The sequence below is a fragment of the Falco peregrinus genome, chromosome 5 (genome assembly GCF_023634155.1).
Source record: "Falco peregrinus isolate bFalPer1 chromosome 5, bFalPer1.pri, whole genome shotgun sequence".
Taxonomy (NCBI): domain Eukaryota; kingdom Metazoa; phylum Chordata; class Aves; order Falconiformes; family Falconidae; genus Falco; species Falco peregrinus.
The window spans coordinates 63,383,611-63,399,414 of NC_073725.1; the positions used below are offsets into that span (position 1 = coordinate 63,383,611).

Here is a 15,804-nt window from a genome sequence, read left to right on the forward strand (position 1 = left end):
TAGCAGGACCTGGCCAGCCTGAGACATGAGGACACACGTGTCACGAGCGTGGGGGGTCTCAGCAGCCGTGTACCCATGTGTCATGAGCGGGGGGGGGGGTCTCGGCAGCCATGCAGCCATGTGACATGGGAGGGGGGGTGTCTCAGTAGCTGCACACATGTGTCATGAGCATAGGGGGTCTCAGCGACCCTATACCCATGTGTCATGAGTATGGGGGGTCTCGGCAGCCGTGTACCCATGTCATGAGCGTGAGGGGGTCTCGGTAGTGCACGTGTTAGGACTGGGGGGGGGCCTCAAGAGCCAGGAAATCACATGTCACAAGTGGGGGGGGGGTGTCTCAGCAACCCTGTGCCTGTGTGACAGGAGCATGGGGGGGTCTCAGCAACCCTGTGCCCACATGTCACGAGCGTGGGGGGTCTCAGTAGCTGCATACCCACACGTCACGAGGGTGGGATGTCTCGGGAGCTGTGCACCCATGTCACGAGCGTAGGGTGGTCTCAGCAGCCAGGTGCTGGCATGTCACGAGGCAGGGGGGGGTCTCAGCAGCCGTGCACCCCTGTGTCACGAGCCCGGGGCAGCTGGGCTCTCAGCGGCCGTGGGCGCACGTGTCACGAGCACGTGTGGCCTCAGCTCTCGGCCGCCCTGTGCCCACATATCGTGAACGTGCCAGACCCCAGCAGCCGCCCACCCACGTGTCACAAGCACGGGGGGTCTCTGCAGCCCTGTGCACATGTAGCACGAGCGTGCAAGGTCTCAGCCAGCCTTCCTTGTCCCCCCACCCCCCCGCGGGCACTGGGCTCTGTAGCCGGGCACTGGGCTCTGTAGCCGGCCACTGTCCCCAGGGATCTGGCAGGCTGTCCCCATGCTGTCCCGGGGAGGCTGAGTGTCCCCGGCCAAGGCGCCGTGTCCTCCCCTGCCCCTGCCACCCCCGGGGAGGCCCCAAGGCCGGCGGTGACCTCTGTCCCCGGCCAAGGCTGGCTGCTGGTGCCCATGTCATCACGTGGAGCGGGCACCAGCGGGGCCACCGGAGCCACCCGAGCCGAGCTGGGAGCTGGGAGCAGCCGCAGCGCTGGACGGTGGGATGGATGGACGGACGGACAGGTGGGCAGGGGGAGGGCTGGGGGCTGGGGGGCCCACCGGGACCTCCGCCCCGGACAGCCAGCTGGTGGGTGCCCCGGGTGCTAGTGGGGACACTGAGGTCCCACTGCTGGGGGGCCAGGGTGACCCCGTCCCGCCTGGACAGGTGTCCTTGTCCCCATGTCCTGGGCCCAGGTGGCCCAGTCGCAGGCATCCCTGTCCCAGGTGGCCCTGTACGCAGTCTCCCTATCCCAGGTGTCCCAGTCCCAAGTTTCCCATTCCCACAGGTCCCAGTCCCAAGTGTTCTTGTTTGCAGTGTCCCTGTCCCATCTGTTCCAGTCTCAGGTGACCCTGTTCCCAGTCTCCCTATCCCAGGTGACCCAGCTGTCCCAGTCCCAAACTTCCTTATCCCAGGTGCGCCAGTCCCACATGTCCCATTCCTGTGGGGACTCAGGTGTCCCCGTTCCAGGTGTCCCAGTCCCAGGTGTCCCTGTCCCACATATCCCAGTCCAACATATTCCAGTCCCAGGTGTCCAAGCCCCACTTGTCCTTGTTCCCAGTGTCCTTGCCCAAGGTGACCCAGGTGTCCCCATCCCAAATGTCCCAGTCCCAGCTGTCCCAGTCCCCATGTCTGGCTGTGACCAAGGGAACCCCAGAGTCGTGCCCAGCAGGGGGGGACACCCCCACCCAAAGCACCCCTTGGTGCTGGGTCCCAGCAGTGCCAGGGGACAGGGATCCCCAGCAGCCACCGCTGTGCCCACAGGGCTGGACTGGGCGCAGGGTGGACGTGGGTGGGAGCAGGCATGGATGCAGGGTGATTCCAGAGTGGGAGCAGGTTTTTTTCGAGGGCTGCATGGGGGTACAGGTTTGGGGGGACAGTGGGTGCAGGTGTGGGTGCAAGTTTGAGTGCAGGATGAGTCTAGGGTGGGTGCAAGGTGGGTGCATGGGGTTTTTTGAGAAAGTGCATGGCAGGTGCAGGTTTGGGGGGGTGGGGGATGCAGATTGGGTGCATGGTGGGTGCAGGGCTGGATGTAGGCATGGATGCAAAATGAGTCCAGGGTGGGTGCAGGTTTTTTCTGGGGGGATGCACGGGGGGTACAGGTTTAGGGTGTTTAGTGGCTGCAGGGTAGCCCACCCCCACACTCCCCATCCCACCCCCCACCCCCACTCCCTGTCTGCTCCCCACAGCAGCAGCATGTGGCTGGGAGCCCCCCTGGAGCAGCTGCCCACCCCAGCGTTGACCCTGGACCAGGCAACAGTGCGACGCAATGCCGAGCGCATGCAGGAGCGCTGCCGGGCCCTTGGCCTCCGCCTGCGCCCCCATGTCAAAACCCACAAGACACTGTGAGTGTGCCCCTCAAAACCCCCCACCGCTATCCCCCATCCTCTCCCTCAGCACTGCTCAACCTGCCCCCCAGCATCCTCCTAGCACCCCTCACCTTCTACAGCAGCAGCCTCCCAGTATCCCCCCAGCATCCTCCCAGCACCCCCTCAGCATCCCCCATCATTCCTCCGGCATCCTCCCAACATCCTTCCAAGCATCCCCCTTCCTTCTCCATGCCTTCCAACTTCACCCCCAGTATCCTTCCAGTACCCCAGTATACCTCCAGCAACTTTCCCAGCACCCCTCATCCTCCCCCCAGCATCCTCCCCGTATCCCTCCCAACATCCCCCCCATCCCCTCCAGCACCACTCAGCACCCCCTATCACCCCCTCACCCCCACCCCCCCCCCAGAGAAGGTGCCGAGCTGGCAACAGGTGGCACCCGCCGAGGCATCGTGGTCTCCACCTTGGCCGAAGCCCGGTTTTTCGCGGCGGGGGGCTTCGATGACATCCTCTACGCCTACCCGCTGCCAGGGGGGCGGCTGGAGGAGTGTGCCGCCCTGGCCCAGCGCCTCCAGGCCTTCCAGCTCCTCCTCGACAGCCCCCAGGCCCTGGCCCTCCTGCGCCAGCACCCACTGCCCCCCGGCAAGCGCTGGCTCGTCTGGCTGAAGCTCGACTGCGGGAATGGCAGGGGTAGGTGACCCCCTGCCCCACCAAAAGCAGCCCCCCGTGAAACCCCACTAGCGCCTGGGGTGTGTTGGGGTGGGGGGAGGCATTGATGGGGCATCACGTGTCTTCTCCAAGGGTGTTTTCACCCCAGGATGCTCTGGGAGGTGGGATGTGCCATGGCCCCCCCCCAGCCCCACCATCTCAACCAGGACAGGACATTTGAAGCCCCCACCCACCTCCAAAGTCATTCTTTGAGGAGGTTCCATTGGGTAGGGATGCCCCACGTCCCTCAAAGCCCCCAGAACCACCATCTCTAGCAGGATGGGGCACCTAAACCCCTCTCCCCCCCCCCCAAAGTCACTTTTCAAAGATGCTCCATAGCAAAGGATGCCCCATGTCAGTCCATGATCTCAACCAGGATGGGGCATTGCAGACCCCCCCAGAAGTCACTGTTCAAGGTTGCTCTGTGGGGAGGGGTGCCCCGTGTCCCCCCAGCAGCTCCATCAGGATGGGGTATTTAACCCCCTGCCCCCCAAAGTCATTATTCAAGGATGTGCCATGGGGTAGAGGTGCCCCAAAGCCCCCGTGGTGGGACACCCACCCCTCCCGAAACCCTATTTTCTCTTCCTTACCCCCCCACTGTGCTCCATGGAGGGTGATGCCCCACATCCCCCCACCCCACAATCCCCCATCCCCACCCCACCCCAGCACAGGCCCCCAGAGCCCCCCCAGCACCCCTGAGCCATGCCTGGACTGTCCCCCTGGCTGGCAGCCGGCGTGCGGCCCACGGACCCCGCTGCCATGGCGCTGGCACGGGCCATCGCCCAGGACGCTCCAGAGGAGGTGACACTGGTGGGGGTCTACGCTCACTGTGGGGACACCTACGGCTGCCGTGATGTCCCAGCCATCCAATCCATCGCCCGGGCCACCACCACCGCTGTTCTCGACTTCGTCACCGCGTGAGTGTCCCCAAACCCAGGCATGGGCAGGGTTAAGGGAATTTTCTTTTTTTTTTTTTTTTTTTTAATGGGTGTGTCAAGCTGACCACCATGGGGTGTAGGTGCCCCCCTCCCCCCAGCCTATAAAACCCCGGTGGCTGGTTGTAAATGCAAATCACCCCCATAAAAGGGGGCCCTACAAAGCCCCCCGGGGTGCTGGAGGAGGATGCTGGTGGTTCCGGTCAACTTTGATGTGGCTTTGGTGGCAGGTTGTGACCTGTGTCATTGTTCCCCTCCCCAACTTTGTCACCCTTTTGTCCCAGAGAGGTTTTACATCCTGGAGGGAATTGCTGCTGGATGGTTCCTGCTGGGGGGAGGGGGGGGCACTGGGGTCCCTTGGGACCCCCAACACCCCTGCTCAGGGACATGGTCCCTGGGGATCTCCAGCCCCACCCCAGCTGGTTGTGGCCCTGTTTCTCAATGGGGAAACTGAGGCACACAAGGAAACCTGCTGCCCTCCCAGCTCCCACCCCACCCCCAAAGTTGGGGGGGGCAGCTCTGCCACATCTGGGGCTAGTTCCAAACACATCTGGGGGGGTCCCAGGCATATCTGGGAGTGCCCTGGCACATCTGGGGGGCTCCTGTGCACATCTGTGGGTGCACTGACACAGAGGGGGGGTGCCTTGGAACATTTGTGGATGTTTTAACACATCTGGGGAGATTTCCAGCTCATATGGGGGGATCTCAGGCACATCTGGGGATGCCAGGCCACATCTGGGGGTGGTCCCAGGCACATCGGGAGGGGCGCTCTGGCATATCTGGGGGGGTTACCTGCCTTGAGTGTTTGAGGAGGCTCCCTATTGCATCTGGCTGGCATCTGGGCACATCTGGCAGGCTCCACAGTACATTTTTGGGTCTTCCTGGCACATTGCGGGGGGGTGTCTGCCACATCTGGATGGCTTCCATAAACATTTTGGGGGGCTTCCTGGTACATCTGGGACTCCCTGAGGCATCAGCTCTGGTCCTGATCTCCATGGTGCCCAGGGGTGATGGACCCACCTCCTCATGCTCCGGCAGCACCCAGGAGTGATGGATCCACCTCTGCTCCTGCTCCTGTGCAGGAATTGTGCCTGGGGTGAGGGACCCACCTCTGATCTTGTTCCACATGGTGTCTGAGGTTGAGGGACCCACCTCTGGTCCTGCTCCCATGGTACCTGGGGTGCCATGCTCAGAGGGTCCCCATGTGCTGGCAGGCTGCGGCAGGCAGGGGTGTCATGTCCCCAGGCCACCATCGGCTCCACACCGTCCTGCAGCCACCCGGTGCCGGAGATGGCCCAGCTCACCGAGCTCCACCCGGGCAACTACCTCTTCTATGGTGAGTGGATTGGGACCCCCCCCATTCCCCAACAATGGTGTGACACACACCCCAGGGTGGGCTGCACCCCAAACCTGAGCTGAGTACCCTTTTCTCCCAGACCTTCAGCAGACCCTGCTGGGTTCCTGTCACCTGGAGGAGGTGGCCATCCGTGTCCTCACCAGGGTCATCGGTCACTACCCGCACCGCAACCAGCTGCTGGTGGACTGTGGGTGGGCGGCCCTCAGCCTCCACGGCCGCGACCAGGTGCCCATGGGCTGCGCCGCCATCGAGGGGCACCCCCAGCTCAGGTGGGCACCAGGGCAGGGGCATGGGGGGGGACACACATGGGTGGGGACGTGATGCCATGTCCCTGCAGGCTGGTGGGACTGACGCAGGAGCACGGCCAGGTGGAAGCCATCAATGGACAGTTGGATTTTGAGCGCTTCCCGCTGGGCAGCGTCTTGGCTCTCATCCCCTTCCATGTGAGTACCCGCCCTGCTGTGCCACGCTGTGCCACGCGGTACCATGTCGTGTTGTGCTGTACCGTGCCGCAGCCCCTCGGCTCAGCACCCCTCCCCGCTGCAGGCCTGTGCCACCGCCGCCATGCACCCCGTCTACTACGTCCACGCCGTGGGGAAGGTGGTGGAGCTCTGGCACCCTGTCCGCGGCTGGTAGGGAGGAGAGCGGGGAGCTGTCGGGGTGCTGCGCCCACACCGAGACCCTGCGCCTGTGCCAAGACCCTGTGTCCATGCTAGGGTGCTGCACCCACTCCGAGGCCATGCAACCACGCTGGGGTGCTGTGCCCACGCCAAGGTCCTGTGCCTGCACCGAGGTCTTGCACCTATGCCAAGACCCTCCACCTGTGCTGGGGTGCCGCACCCACTCAGAGACTCTGCACCCACGCCAAGACTGTGCAGCCATGCTGGGGTCCTGCACCCATGCTGAGGCCATGCACCCACGCTAGGGTCCTGCACCCATGTCAGGGTGCTGCACCCACACCGCGGTCCTGCATCCATGCCAGGGTGCTGCACCCATATGGAGACCCTGCACCCATGCCAGGGTGTTGGACCCATGCTAAGACCCTGCAACCACACTGGACCTGCATCCAGGTGGGGTGCTGTACCCCACGAACCCCTGCACCCATACCAGGGTGCTGTGCTCACACCGAGGCATCGCTCCCACGCTGGGGTGCTGCACCTGTGCCAGGGTCCAGCACCCACGCCAGGACTGCGCAGCCACGCTGGGTCCAGCACCCATGTGGAGACCCTGCAACCACACCGGGCCAGCACCCACCTGGAGTGCTGCCCCCGCACCCCTGCAGGGTGCTGCACCCATCCCGGAGCCAATAAAGCTGCTTCTCCCACCTCCAGGCATTTTCGCCGCCGGGGCAGGGAGGGGACCGGCAGGGGGGGAACACCGTCCCTCCGGTCGCAGCGTGACCGGGCGAAAGCGACCCCCTCCGGCCCAGTTTGGCCCAGTCCAGTCCCAGTCGGGCCGGTGTGGGCCGGGGGAGCGGCGGCGGGACGCGAACTTGAGACCCCCGGGAGCGCCCCCCTCCACTACCACCGGCACCGCCGAGCCGGGGGGGGCGGAGCTACACGATAAGCCCCGCCCCACCGCCCCGCCCGCAGCCAATAGCGGAGCTCCCCACCCGTCCCGTCCCGCGGCGGGCCGCGCCCAGCCCAGCCGAGCGGAGCCGAGCGCGGCCGGACCGGACCGAGCGGAGGCGAACGGCGGCGGAGCGGGGCCGAGCGGTGCCGGGTCGGTTCGGGTCAGATCGGAGCGGCTCGGCCCGGGGCGGGGGGGCCCGGCTGCCCCCGCTCCGCCCCGCCGCGGCGCCTTTGTCCCGCCCGGGCTGCTGCGCTCGGGCTGGGGGCGCGGGCGGTGCTGTGCGCCGTGTGTGTCATTCGGGTTTGGTTTGTTTAATTTTGTTTTGTTTTGTTTTGTTTTAGTTTTATTTTATTTTGTTTTGTTTTATTTTGGGTTTTTTTTGTTGTAGTTTGGTTTAGTTTGGTTTGATTTATTTGATTTTATTTTGGCTTATTTTCGTTTATTTCATTTTTATATATTTTTCTTTCATTTTATTTTATTTGTATTTTATTTTACTTTCTTTAATCCTGTTCGTATCCTATCTCACTTTATTTCATACTTTTCCCGTTATTTCCCTTTTTATCTCCCTTCATTTCCCCTTATTTCCCTTCATTTCCCCTTATTTCCCTTCATTTCATTTTATTTCGGTTTATTTCGTTTCAATGTATTTTATTTCATGTTTCTTTTTTGGTTCTACTCGCTTACCCTGTGTTTATTCGCTTTCTTCGTTTTATTTAGTTTATTATTGCTTTTGCTATTTCTTTTCCCTTTATTCCCCTCGCCCCCCCCCCCCCCCCCGCCCCCCCCGCAGCGGGAGCTCAGGGGGCCCCGGGCCAGGGGGCACTTGGGGGTCTCGGGGGGGCAGTTCGGGGTCCCGGGGGGGCAGAGCAGGCTTTGGGGACAGTTGGGGGGTCCCGGGGGGGCAGTTCGGGGTCCCGAGGGTTACACAGCGGTGTTTGGGGGGCGGGGGGGGGGGCGAGGGGCACAGTGAGGGTTTGGGGTGACCGTTGGGGGGGGCGGGGGTTTCGCAGCGGGGCTTGGGGGGCAGTTGGGGTGTCCCGGGAGGGGCAGTTGGGGGTCCCGGGGGTAACAGCCGGTTTTGGGGGGCAGTGGGGGCTCCGGGCAGCTGAGGCAGCCCCCGCTGTGCCGCAGGGGCTGGGGGCTGCAGGAGCGGGAGGATGACGGCGGGGGGGTGCTGCACCCCCTGCCCCGCCGGCTTCGGCACCACTGAGCCCTGTGGCCGCGCTGACACCCACTGCCAGCCCTGCACCCACAGTGAGTACCCCCCCCGCACCCCCCGCACCCACAGTGAGTACCCCCCCCCGCACCCACAGTGAGTACCCCCCCCCGCACCCACAGTGAGTACCCCCTCCCCCACACCCCCCGCACCCACAGTGAGTACCCCCCTCCCCCGCACCCCCCGCACCCACAGTGAGTACCCCCTCCCCCACACCCCCCGCACCCACAGTGAGTACCCCCCTCCCCCACACCCCCCGCACCCACAGTGAGTACCCCCCTCCCCCGCACCCCCCCACACCCACAGTGAGTACCCCCTCCCCCACACCCACAGTGAGTACCCCCCTCCCCCGCACCCCCCACACCCACAGTGAGTACCCCCCTCCCCCGCACCCACAGTGAGTACCCCCCTCCCCCACACCCCCCGCACCCACAGTGAGTACCCCCCCCGCACCCACAGTGAGTACCCCCCTCCCCCACACCCCCCGCACCCACAGTGAGTACCCCCCCCACACCCCCCCGCACCCACAGTGAGTACCCCCCTCCCCCGCACCCCCCACACCCACAGTGAGTACCCCCCCCGCACCCACAGTGAGTACCCCCTCCCCCCGCACCCCCCGCACCCACAGTGAGTACCCCCTCCCCCGCACCCACAGTGAGTACCCCCCTCCCCCGCACCCCCCGCACCCACAGTGAGTACCCCCCCCCACACCCACAGTGAGTACCCCCTCCCCCACACCCCCCGCACCCACAGTGAGTACCCCCTCCCCCACACCCCCCACACCCACAGTGAGTACCCTCTCCCCCGGCACCCACACAGCACCCACTCTGCACCCACTCTCCCCCCAGCACCCCCTTAGAACCCCTCCCACCCAGTGCCCCCCCAGCACCCACCACCCACACCCAGTATACTGCCCCTCAGAACTGCCCCCACCCAACACCGCCCATCACTCCCCCCAGCACCCCCCTCCCCCACTCAGCCCCCCCCGCGCACCCGGGGGACACGGCTGTTACCCCTCCTGGGCACAGTGGGGGGGCTCACTGGGGTGGGGGTGGGGGGTGGGGCAGCTGTGCCTCAGTTTCCCCACGTGTGGCTCTGGGGTGCTGTGCACCATGGAAGGGGGGGCACAGAAAATTGGGGTGCATTGGGGACACCCCCCACCCCACCCCAACATATTTAAGGTCCCCTCCCCCCGAACCATCTGCAAGGGGAAACTGAGGCAAGGGTGGAGAATAGCCAGGGCTCCTCTAACCTTTTTTTTTTTGGGGGGGGCACCCCTTATTCTTACAGGTGAGAACCTGGAGGGCGCAGACATGGAGCCAGTGACAGGGGACCCCCGTGTCACCCCCACCTTGGTGCCACCGCCACCCGAGGCCGGCGGCAAGGACATCATCCCTGTCTACTGCTCCCTCCTGGCTGCCGTGGTGGTGGGACTCCTCGCCTACGTGGCCTTCAAGTGGTAGGTAGGGGGGGTCACGGGGCGGGGGGGCAGCACCCTGCCCCCCCGGGTGACACCCCTGTCCCGGGGCAGCTGGCACACGTGTAGGCAGAAGCAGCAGCTGGCCAAGGCACGGGCAGGGGATGTGGGGACAGTGCCTGAGGGCGAGAAGCTACAGGGTGACAGCGGGGTCTTCCTCGACACCCCCAGCCTTCAGGAGCCCCCCCAGCACGGTGAGCACCCACCCCTGCCACGTGCTTGGGGCGTCCGTGGGGGGGCGGAGGGGGATGTCCCTGATGTCATCAGGATGGGGGGGGGGTGTGTGTGTCAGGGGTCGTCTGTCCCTGGGGACCTGGTGGGTTGGGGACCTGGTGGGTCAGGGAGCTCTAGGGAGCACCCGGGGGGGGGTGTGGTGGTGCCACCATGGCCAGGGAGCACCCAAAAGGGGTTGGGGTCACCTGTGTCCTGGGAAGCGCCCACATGGGGTTGGGGAGCACTCAGATGGGGTCGGGGGGGCACCCAAACGGGGGTCGGGGGGCACCCAAACGGGGGTTGGGGAGCACCCACAGCCCAGAGAGCACCCAAAGGGGGGTCGGGGGGCACCCAAAGGGGGGTTGGGGAGCACCCACAGCCCAAATAACGCCCAAACGAGGGTCGGGGGGCACCGACACCCCGGGGAGCACCCAGCGGGGGTCGGGGAGCACCCACAGCCCGGTGGGCGCCCAGCCCCCCCAGCCGGGTGCCGACCGTGCCCCCCGCAGCGCCCCCGGCCGCCCCCGCGCAGGGCCCGGTGCCGCCGCAGCGGCGGGAGGAGCTGGAGCGGCTGCTGGAGCGGGGCGGGCCCGGGGGCGACTGGCGCGGCCTGGCCGCTCGCCTGGGCTTCGGGCCCGACGCCATCGGCGCCTTCGCCCGCAGCCGGGCGCCCCGCCCGCGCCCTGCTCAGCGCCTGGGCCGGGGCCGAGGGCGCCACGCCGGAGGCCTTGTGCCAGGCCCTTGCCGCCATCGGCCGCCACGACGCTGCGCGGCGCTTGGTGGCACCCGGGGACGCCACCTCTGCCCTGTGACCGCCACGGCCCCCTGGGGGGCTCGCTGCCCGCGCCCCACTGCATCGTGCCTCTGTAAAGCGAGGGTGTGCTGGGGGGCATTAAACGTGTCATCATGTGTCACCAGGGGCGTGTCCTCAGGTGTCTGTGTCACCAGAACCGCGTGTCCCAGGGGTGTCCCCACACGTGTGTCACCAGGGCATGTGTCCCTGGGTGTCCATGTATCCCCACAATCTGTGTCCTCAGGTGTCTGTGTCACCAGAACCACATGTCCCTGGGTGTCCATGTGTCCCCACGCACATTGTCACCAGAACTACATGTCCCTGGGTGTCCATGTGTCCCCATGATCTGTGTCCTCGGGTGTCTGTGTCACCAGTACTGTGTGTCCCTGGGTGGCCGTGTGTCCCTGGGTGGCCATGTGTCCCCACGATCTGTGTCCTTGGGTGTCCATGTGTCACCAGAACACACGTCCCTGTGATCCGTGTCCTTGGGTGTCCATGTATCACCAAGACGTGTGTCCTTGGGTGTTCGTGTATCTCCACAAGCATGTTTCCCCAGGTTGTGTGCCCACAAGTGCGTGTCACCAGGATGTGTGTCTTTGGGTTTCCATGTGCCACCAGGACACACATCCTCAGGTGTCCCTGTTACCAAGATGAGTGTCCCTGGGTGTCTGTGTGTCCCCAGAAGCACATCTCCCTGGGATGTGTGACCGTGGGTGTCCATGTGTCCCCATAAGTGCGTATCCCTGGGATGTGTCCTCAAGTGTCCATGTGTCATCAGGACATGTGCCCTTGGGTGTTCATGTGTCTCCAAAATGTGTGTCCTTGGGTGTCCCCGAGATGTGTGTCCTCGGGTGTCCATGTGTCCCCACAAGTGTGTGTCCCTGGGATGTGTGACTTTGGGTGTCCATGTTACCAAGATGTGCATGTCTGTGCGTCCCCAGGGTGTCTGTCCCCAGATGTCTGTGTCCCAGAATATGTCCCCTCAGGTGTCTGTGTCACCCCACAAGCACTTTCATGGGGACATGTGTCCACAGGCATCCATGTGCGTCCCCAAGAGCATCACTGGGATGTGTGTCCTCAGGTGTCCATGTGTCCTCCCACAAGCGTGTCCCCAGGCATCCGTGTGTCCCCACGCACGTCCCACACCCATCCCCATAAGGACCTCAGGGGGGTGTGGGTGGCCCTGGGTGGGTGGGGGACTCCCCAAAAGACCCCAAGGCAGGTGGCACGGGGGGACACTGCATGATGGAAAAGAACCAGTTTAACCCCAAAACATGCGTAGGCACCCCAACACCCGCCCCACAGAGGTTCAGGGCTCATGAGGATGCCGAGTGACAGGGGGTCCCCAAGCGAGAGGGGACGGGCCAACGTGCCAGGCCACCGTGTCTCTACCAGTGCCACCACCAGGTCCCCTCGGCCACCCCCCTGGCCCTGCCAAACCTCTTTCGGGGCCAGGTCCAGTGTTGATTTTTTCTCATTTTTCTTTTTATTATTTTTTTTCTTTTTTTTTTTTTTTACATAAAAAGTTCCGTAAAAATTGGATAAAGTAAAATGATTTAAGCAGTAAAATCAATCTTATCAACATAGCATGAGGCCTGCCAGAAATCCAGGGGCAGCCCCGCTCTGCAATATTTACATGGAAACAGATTAAACCTCGCAGAACCAAAAATAAAACCAAGGAAACAACCGGGGGTGGGTGGGGGGGGAAGAAAAAACAATAACCCCAAAACTATCCTTACAAATTGTTCCCGTGGTATCGACACAACTTGGGCTAAAAGAAAAAAAAAAAAAAAAAAAGAACAAAACAAAAAAACCCCAAATTATCAATATATTCACATATATGTTAAAATATAATACAGAGCTTGGTGACACACGGGGGGTGCACACCGCCAGCACCGCGGGGGGGCAGCCGGCGAAGCCTCGCGTCGCACAGCCCGGGTTTTCCTCTGCATTGCCCCGGCAGCACAAACCGCCTCACGCCATAAGGAACAAAGTTTATTTTCTTTTTTTTTTTTTCCTTTTTTTTTTTAAAAAAAATAATAAATTCACAGGTTGGTGGTTTAAAACCGCGAATCCTGGTATTCCAAGGTTTGGCTGCACCCGGCATCGCTGGGGTGGTGGTGGGGGTTACTCCAGGTCCGTGTCCTCTTTGGGTTTGTAGATGGCCCCAAATTTCTGCATGTACTTCTTGATGTACTCCTTCGTCTTGTGCTTCACGTTCTCGTTGCACTCCAGATCCTCCGGGTTCTTGCAGTATTTCAGCTCCTTGTTCATGACGCCATGAGTCAGCTGCAGGGGACAGGTGCGGCCAGGAATACCCACCATTATTCCCAGTATTCTCAGTCTTGGGGATTCTCCAAGCTATTTTGCTATTATTCCCCAAATCCTTGCTATTGTTCCCCTAATACCTGCTATTACTCCCCAAATATTCCCCAAGCTATTTTGCTGTTATTCCCAAATACTCCCAAAGCTATTTTCCTGTTATTGCTTAAATATTCCCCAAATACTTCCTGTTATTCCCCAAACATTCCCCAAATATTGGCTATTATTATTCCCCAGCTATTTCCTAAGCTGTTTTGCTATAATTCCCCAAAGATTTGCCATTTTCCCCCAACTATTTCCTATTATTCCCCAAACAATTTTGCTATTATTCCCCAACTATTTGCTACCATTCCCCAAATATTTGCTATTATTCCCCAAATATTTGCTATTATAGCCCAACTATTACCCAAGCTATTTTTGTTCCTATTTCCCAAATATTTACTATTATTCCCCAAACAGCCCCAGTATTTGCTGTCACTTCCCAACTACTTCCCAAGCTGTTTTGCTTTTACTCCCCAAATACTCCCTATTATTCCTCAACTACTTCCCAAGCTATTTTGCTATTTTTTCCCAAATATTCCCCAAACAATTTTGCTCTTATTCCCCAATTACTCCCCCACTATTTGCTGCGATTCCCCACGGACCAGCTCTTGTTCCCCCAAGATTGCCCTTTCTCTGCCCCATCTGAGCCGGCAGCCGGGGCGCTGCAGTCCCCCCTTCCCCGGGTCCAGAGGGGATGTCCCCAGCCGTGCCACCGCTGTCACCTTGCGTGCCAGGTGTTTGAAGTCCTCCGTGGTGGTGATGCGCCCCACCTTGCAGTCGGGTTTGCGGTAGGGGTTCAGGCACTGCACTATGAACTGCGACATCTGCGGGAGAGGAGACCCAGATCCAGCCCTGCCCTCGCTCACCAGCCCCGCCACCCCTTCCCAGGGGCACCCCAGCACCCCGAGCAGCGGGTGCCCCATGACAGTGTCACCTGCGTGGGACAATGAGCCCCAGCACCCCACACCAGTGTCCCCCTCGGACATGTCACTGGGGTGGGACAGTGAAAAACCCCGCAGGGCACTGGGGAAACTCACTTCTTTCCTGAACACTTCCTTGCTCTTCTTGGCCAGCTCGCTGGACGTGTCTGCTTCCGCTGTCTTGGGCTTCTTGGAAGACTGGAGAGAGGGGGGAAAAAAAGGATGCTGTATGCTCCCTGGGGTGATCCCTTGCTCAGTCCCTGTCCCCACCTTGGGGACAGCAGTCCCACCACCCAGCCCTGTCCTACAGCCAGGTGGGCAGCGCACACTTCCCAGCCCAGTGCCAGCACACTTAGCCCAGTCCCGGTGAGCGGAATTCCCAGCCTGATGCTGGCACGCTCCCCAGCCTGGTCCTGGCAAGCTTCCCAGCCCAGGCCTGGTGCACTCCCCACCCCAATCCCACCAGCCTTCTCAGCCTGCTCCCAGTGCGCTTCCGAGCCCAGTGCTGGAATGCTTCCCAGCCCAACACCGGCACGCTCCCCACCCCAAACCAGGCACACTCCCCAGGCTGGTCCCAGCACTTCCCAGCCCAGTGCCAGTGTGCTTCCCAGCCTGATGCCAGCATGCTCCTCACCCCAATCCCGCCACGCTTCCCAACCTCATCCTGGTGAGCTTCCCAGCCCAGCACTGGCACGTTCCCCACCCTGACCCTGGCACACTTCCTAGCCCAGTCCTGGTGTGCTCCCCCAGTGCTTCCCAGCCTGGTCCTGGGACACTCTCCAGCCCAATTCCAGAGGGCTTCCCAGTCTGATCCCAGCACACTCCTCAGCCCAGTTCCAGAGTGCTTCCCAGTCTGATCCGGGCACACTTGCTGGCACACTCCAGCCACACTGCTGGGCTGGGAAGGCACAGCTCCTGGGGAGGCATGGAACCACTCCTTGCTCATTTTCTTTGGAAAAAAAGCTGGAAAAAGGGCATGAGCTGGTCCTGGGGAAGTCAGGCTGGTTTGGAGGGGAGGGCCAGCCCTGCAGTGGGGTCTTTAGCTGGAGGTGAGGCAGGAAGAAAGCTGAGGTTCCCCCCTCCCCATTTATTTCACCCATGTCCAAGCCTTATCACCAGCACAACGATGACTCACAGGGATGGACCCAGCACGGCTGGACCCCCGGGTCAGGGGGGGCACTGTCCCAGCCTTGCTCTGGCGGCTGTTTGAGCCAAGCTCGTTTACTCAGCCCATTAAACCAGGCGCTCGGTGGCAGCTACCGACTGCGGCAGAACCGTCCCTGCTGGAGCCGCCTGCCCAGTGTGCCGGCACACTGGCACGCCATCAGCCCTCATGCTGAAAGCACTGCGAGGGCTGGGACCCCACTGGTGAGCGTTTACAACAGGTTCTCTTTAGCTACAGGTGATCACTGAAGGATAAAGGGAATTCTATAGGAATTTCTGGCTGTTCCCCTAAGTACTAATCCCACAGAGCACAAGCACCAGCTGATCTAATTTGTTGCTGATATTAACAGAGTAGAAACTGCACCCACTGCATCCCTTCACCACCAGCTCAACACCTACCTCCCCCGCACTCCCACCCATCCCTATGGGCTTTGCCTTCAAGGCCTGTGACCTCCTCAGAGTCTAAGAGAGCAAACAGCCGCATCTCTCCTTCAGTGCTTTATCAGGAGAGGTTTGGGTACCGCGAGTTATCACAACTTGGATTTTAAAGATGGGGAGCGCAAAAAGGCTTGTTAAAGGCTTGCAAAGCTGGAGGGAGATCTGCCCTCTCCTTCTGCTCTTTAGAAGTGCCCTGCTATTTCTTTTAATTAAAAAAACTCAGTTTTTTGAAGTATTGAACACT

The 15,804-nt window shown here is 61.8% G+C and overlaps 3 protein-coding genes across 4 annotated transcripts in view; 2 read left to right on the plus strand and 1 right to left on the minus strand.

Moving 5' to 3' along the window:
• Positions 1 to 849: 849 nt before the first annotated feature.
• On the plus strand, positions 850 to 6,727 carry LOC101913805 (D-threo-3-hydroxyaspartate dehydratase-like). Of its 2 annotated transcripts, none has more exons than XM_055804684.1 (8): positions 850 to 1,101; positions 2,266 to 2,421; positions 2,813 to 3,093; positions 3,842 to 4,028; positions 5,261 to 5,382; positions 5,483 to 5,672; positions 5,741 to 5,846; positions 5,950 to 6,727. In XM_055804684.1, exons 1-8 carry the CDS (start codon positions 1,082 to 1,084, stop codon positions 6,037 to 6,039), a joined length of 1,152 nt encoding a protein of 383 aa, XP_055660659.1. In that variant the 5' UTR covers positions 850 to 1,081; the 3' UTR covers positions 6,040 to 6,727. The 2 variants fall into 2 exon arrangements, with proteins under 2 accessions (XP_055660659.1, XP_055660660.1); XM_055804685.1 differs by having other exon boundaries at positions 852 to 1,101; positions 3,002 to 3,093.
• A 148-nt stretch (positions 6,728 to 6,875) lies between these two features.
• On the plus strand, positions 6,876 to 10,795 carry LOC114012134 (death domain-containing membrane protein NRADD-like). The gene is given in 6 exon segments (XM_055804686.1): positions 6,876 to 7,260; positions 8,107 to 8,229; positions 9,482 to 9,650; positions 9,723 to 9,862; positions 10,391 to 10,551; positions 10,553 to 10,795. Coding segments are annotated over 5 exon segments (708 nt in total). The 5' UTR covers positions 6,876 to 7,260; positions 8,107 to 8,132; the 3' UTR covers positions 10,694 to 10,795.
• A 1,861-nt stretch (positions 10,796 to 12,656) lies between these two features.
• SETD2 (SET domain containing 2, histone lysine methyltransferase) overlaps positions 12,657 to 15,804 on the minus strand; it is a 66,530-nt gene continuing 63,382 nt past the window's right edge. Inside the window, exons 19-21 of the mRNA XM_055806878.1 lie at positions 14,076 to 14,156; positions 13,761 to 13,862; positions 12,657 to 12,963 (exon numbers count right to left, since the gene is read on the minus strand). Coding sequence (XP_055662853.1) covers positions 12,802 to 12,963; positions 13,761 to 13,862; positions 14,076 to 14,156 — 345 coding nt within the window. The 3' untranslated portion in view covers positions 12,657 to 12,801. The remainder of the gene's footprint in view (positions 12,964 to 13,760; positions 13,863 to 14,075; positions 14,157 to 15,804) is intronic.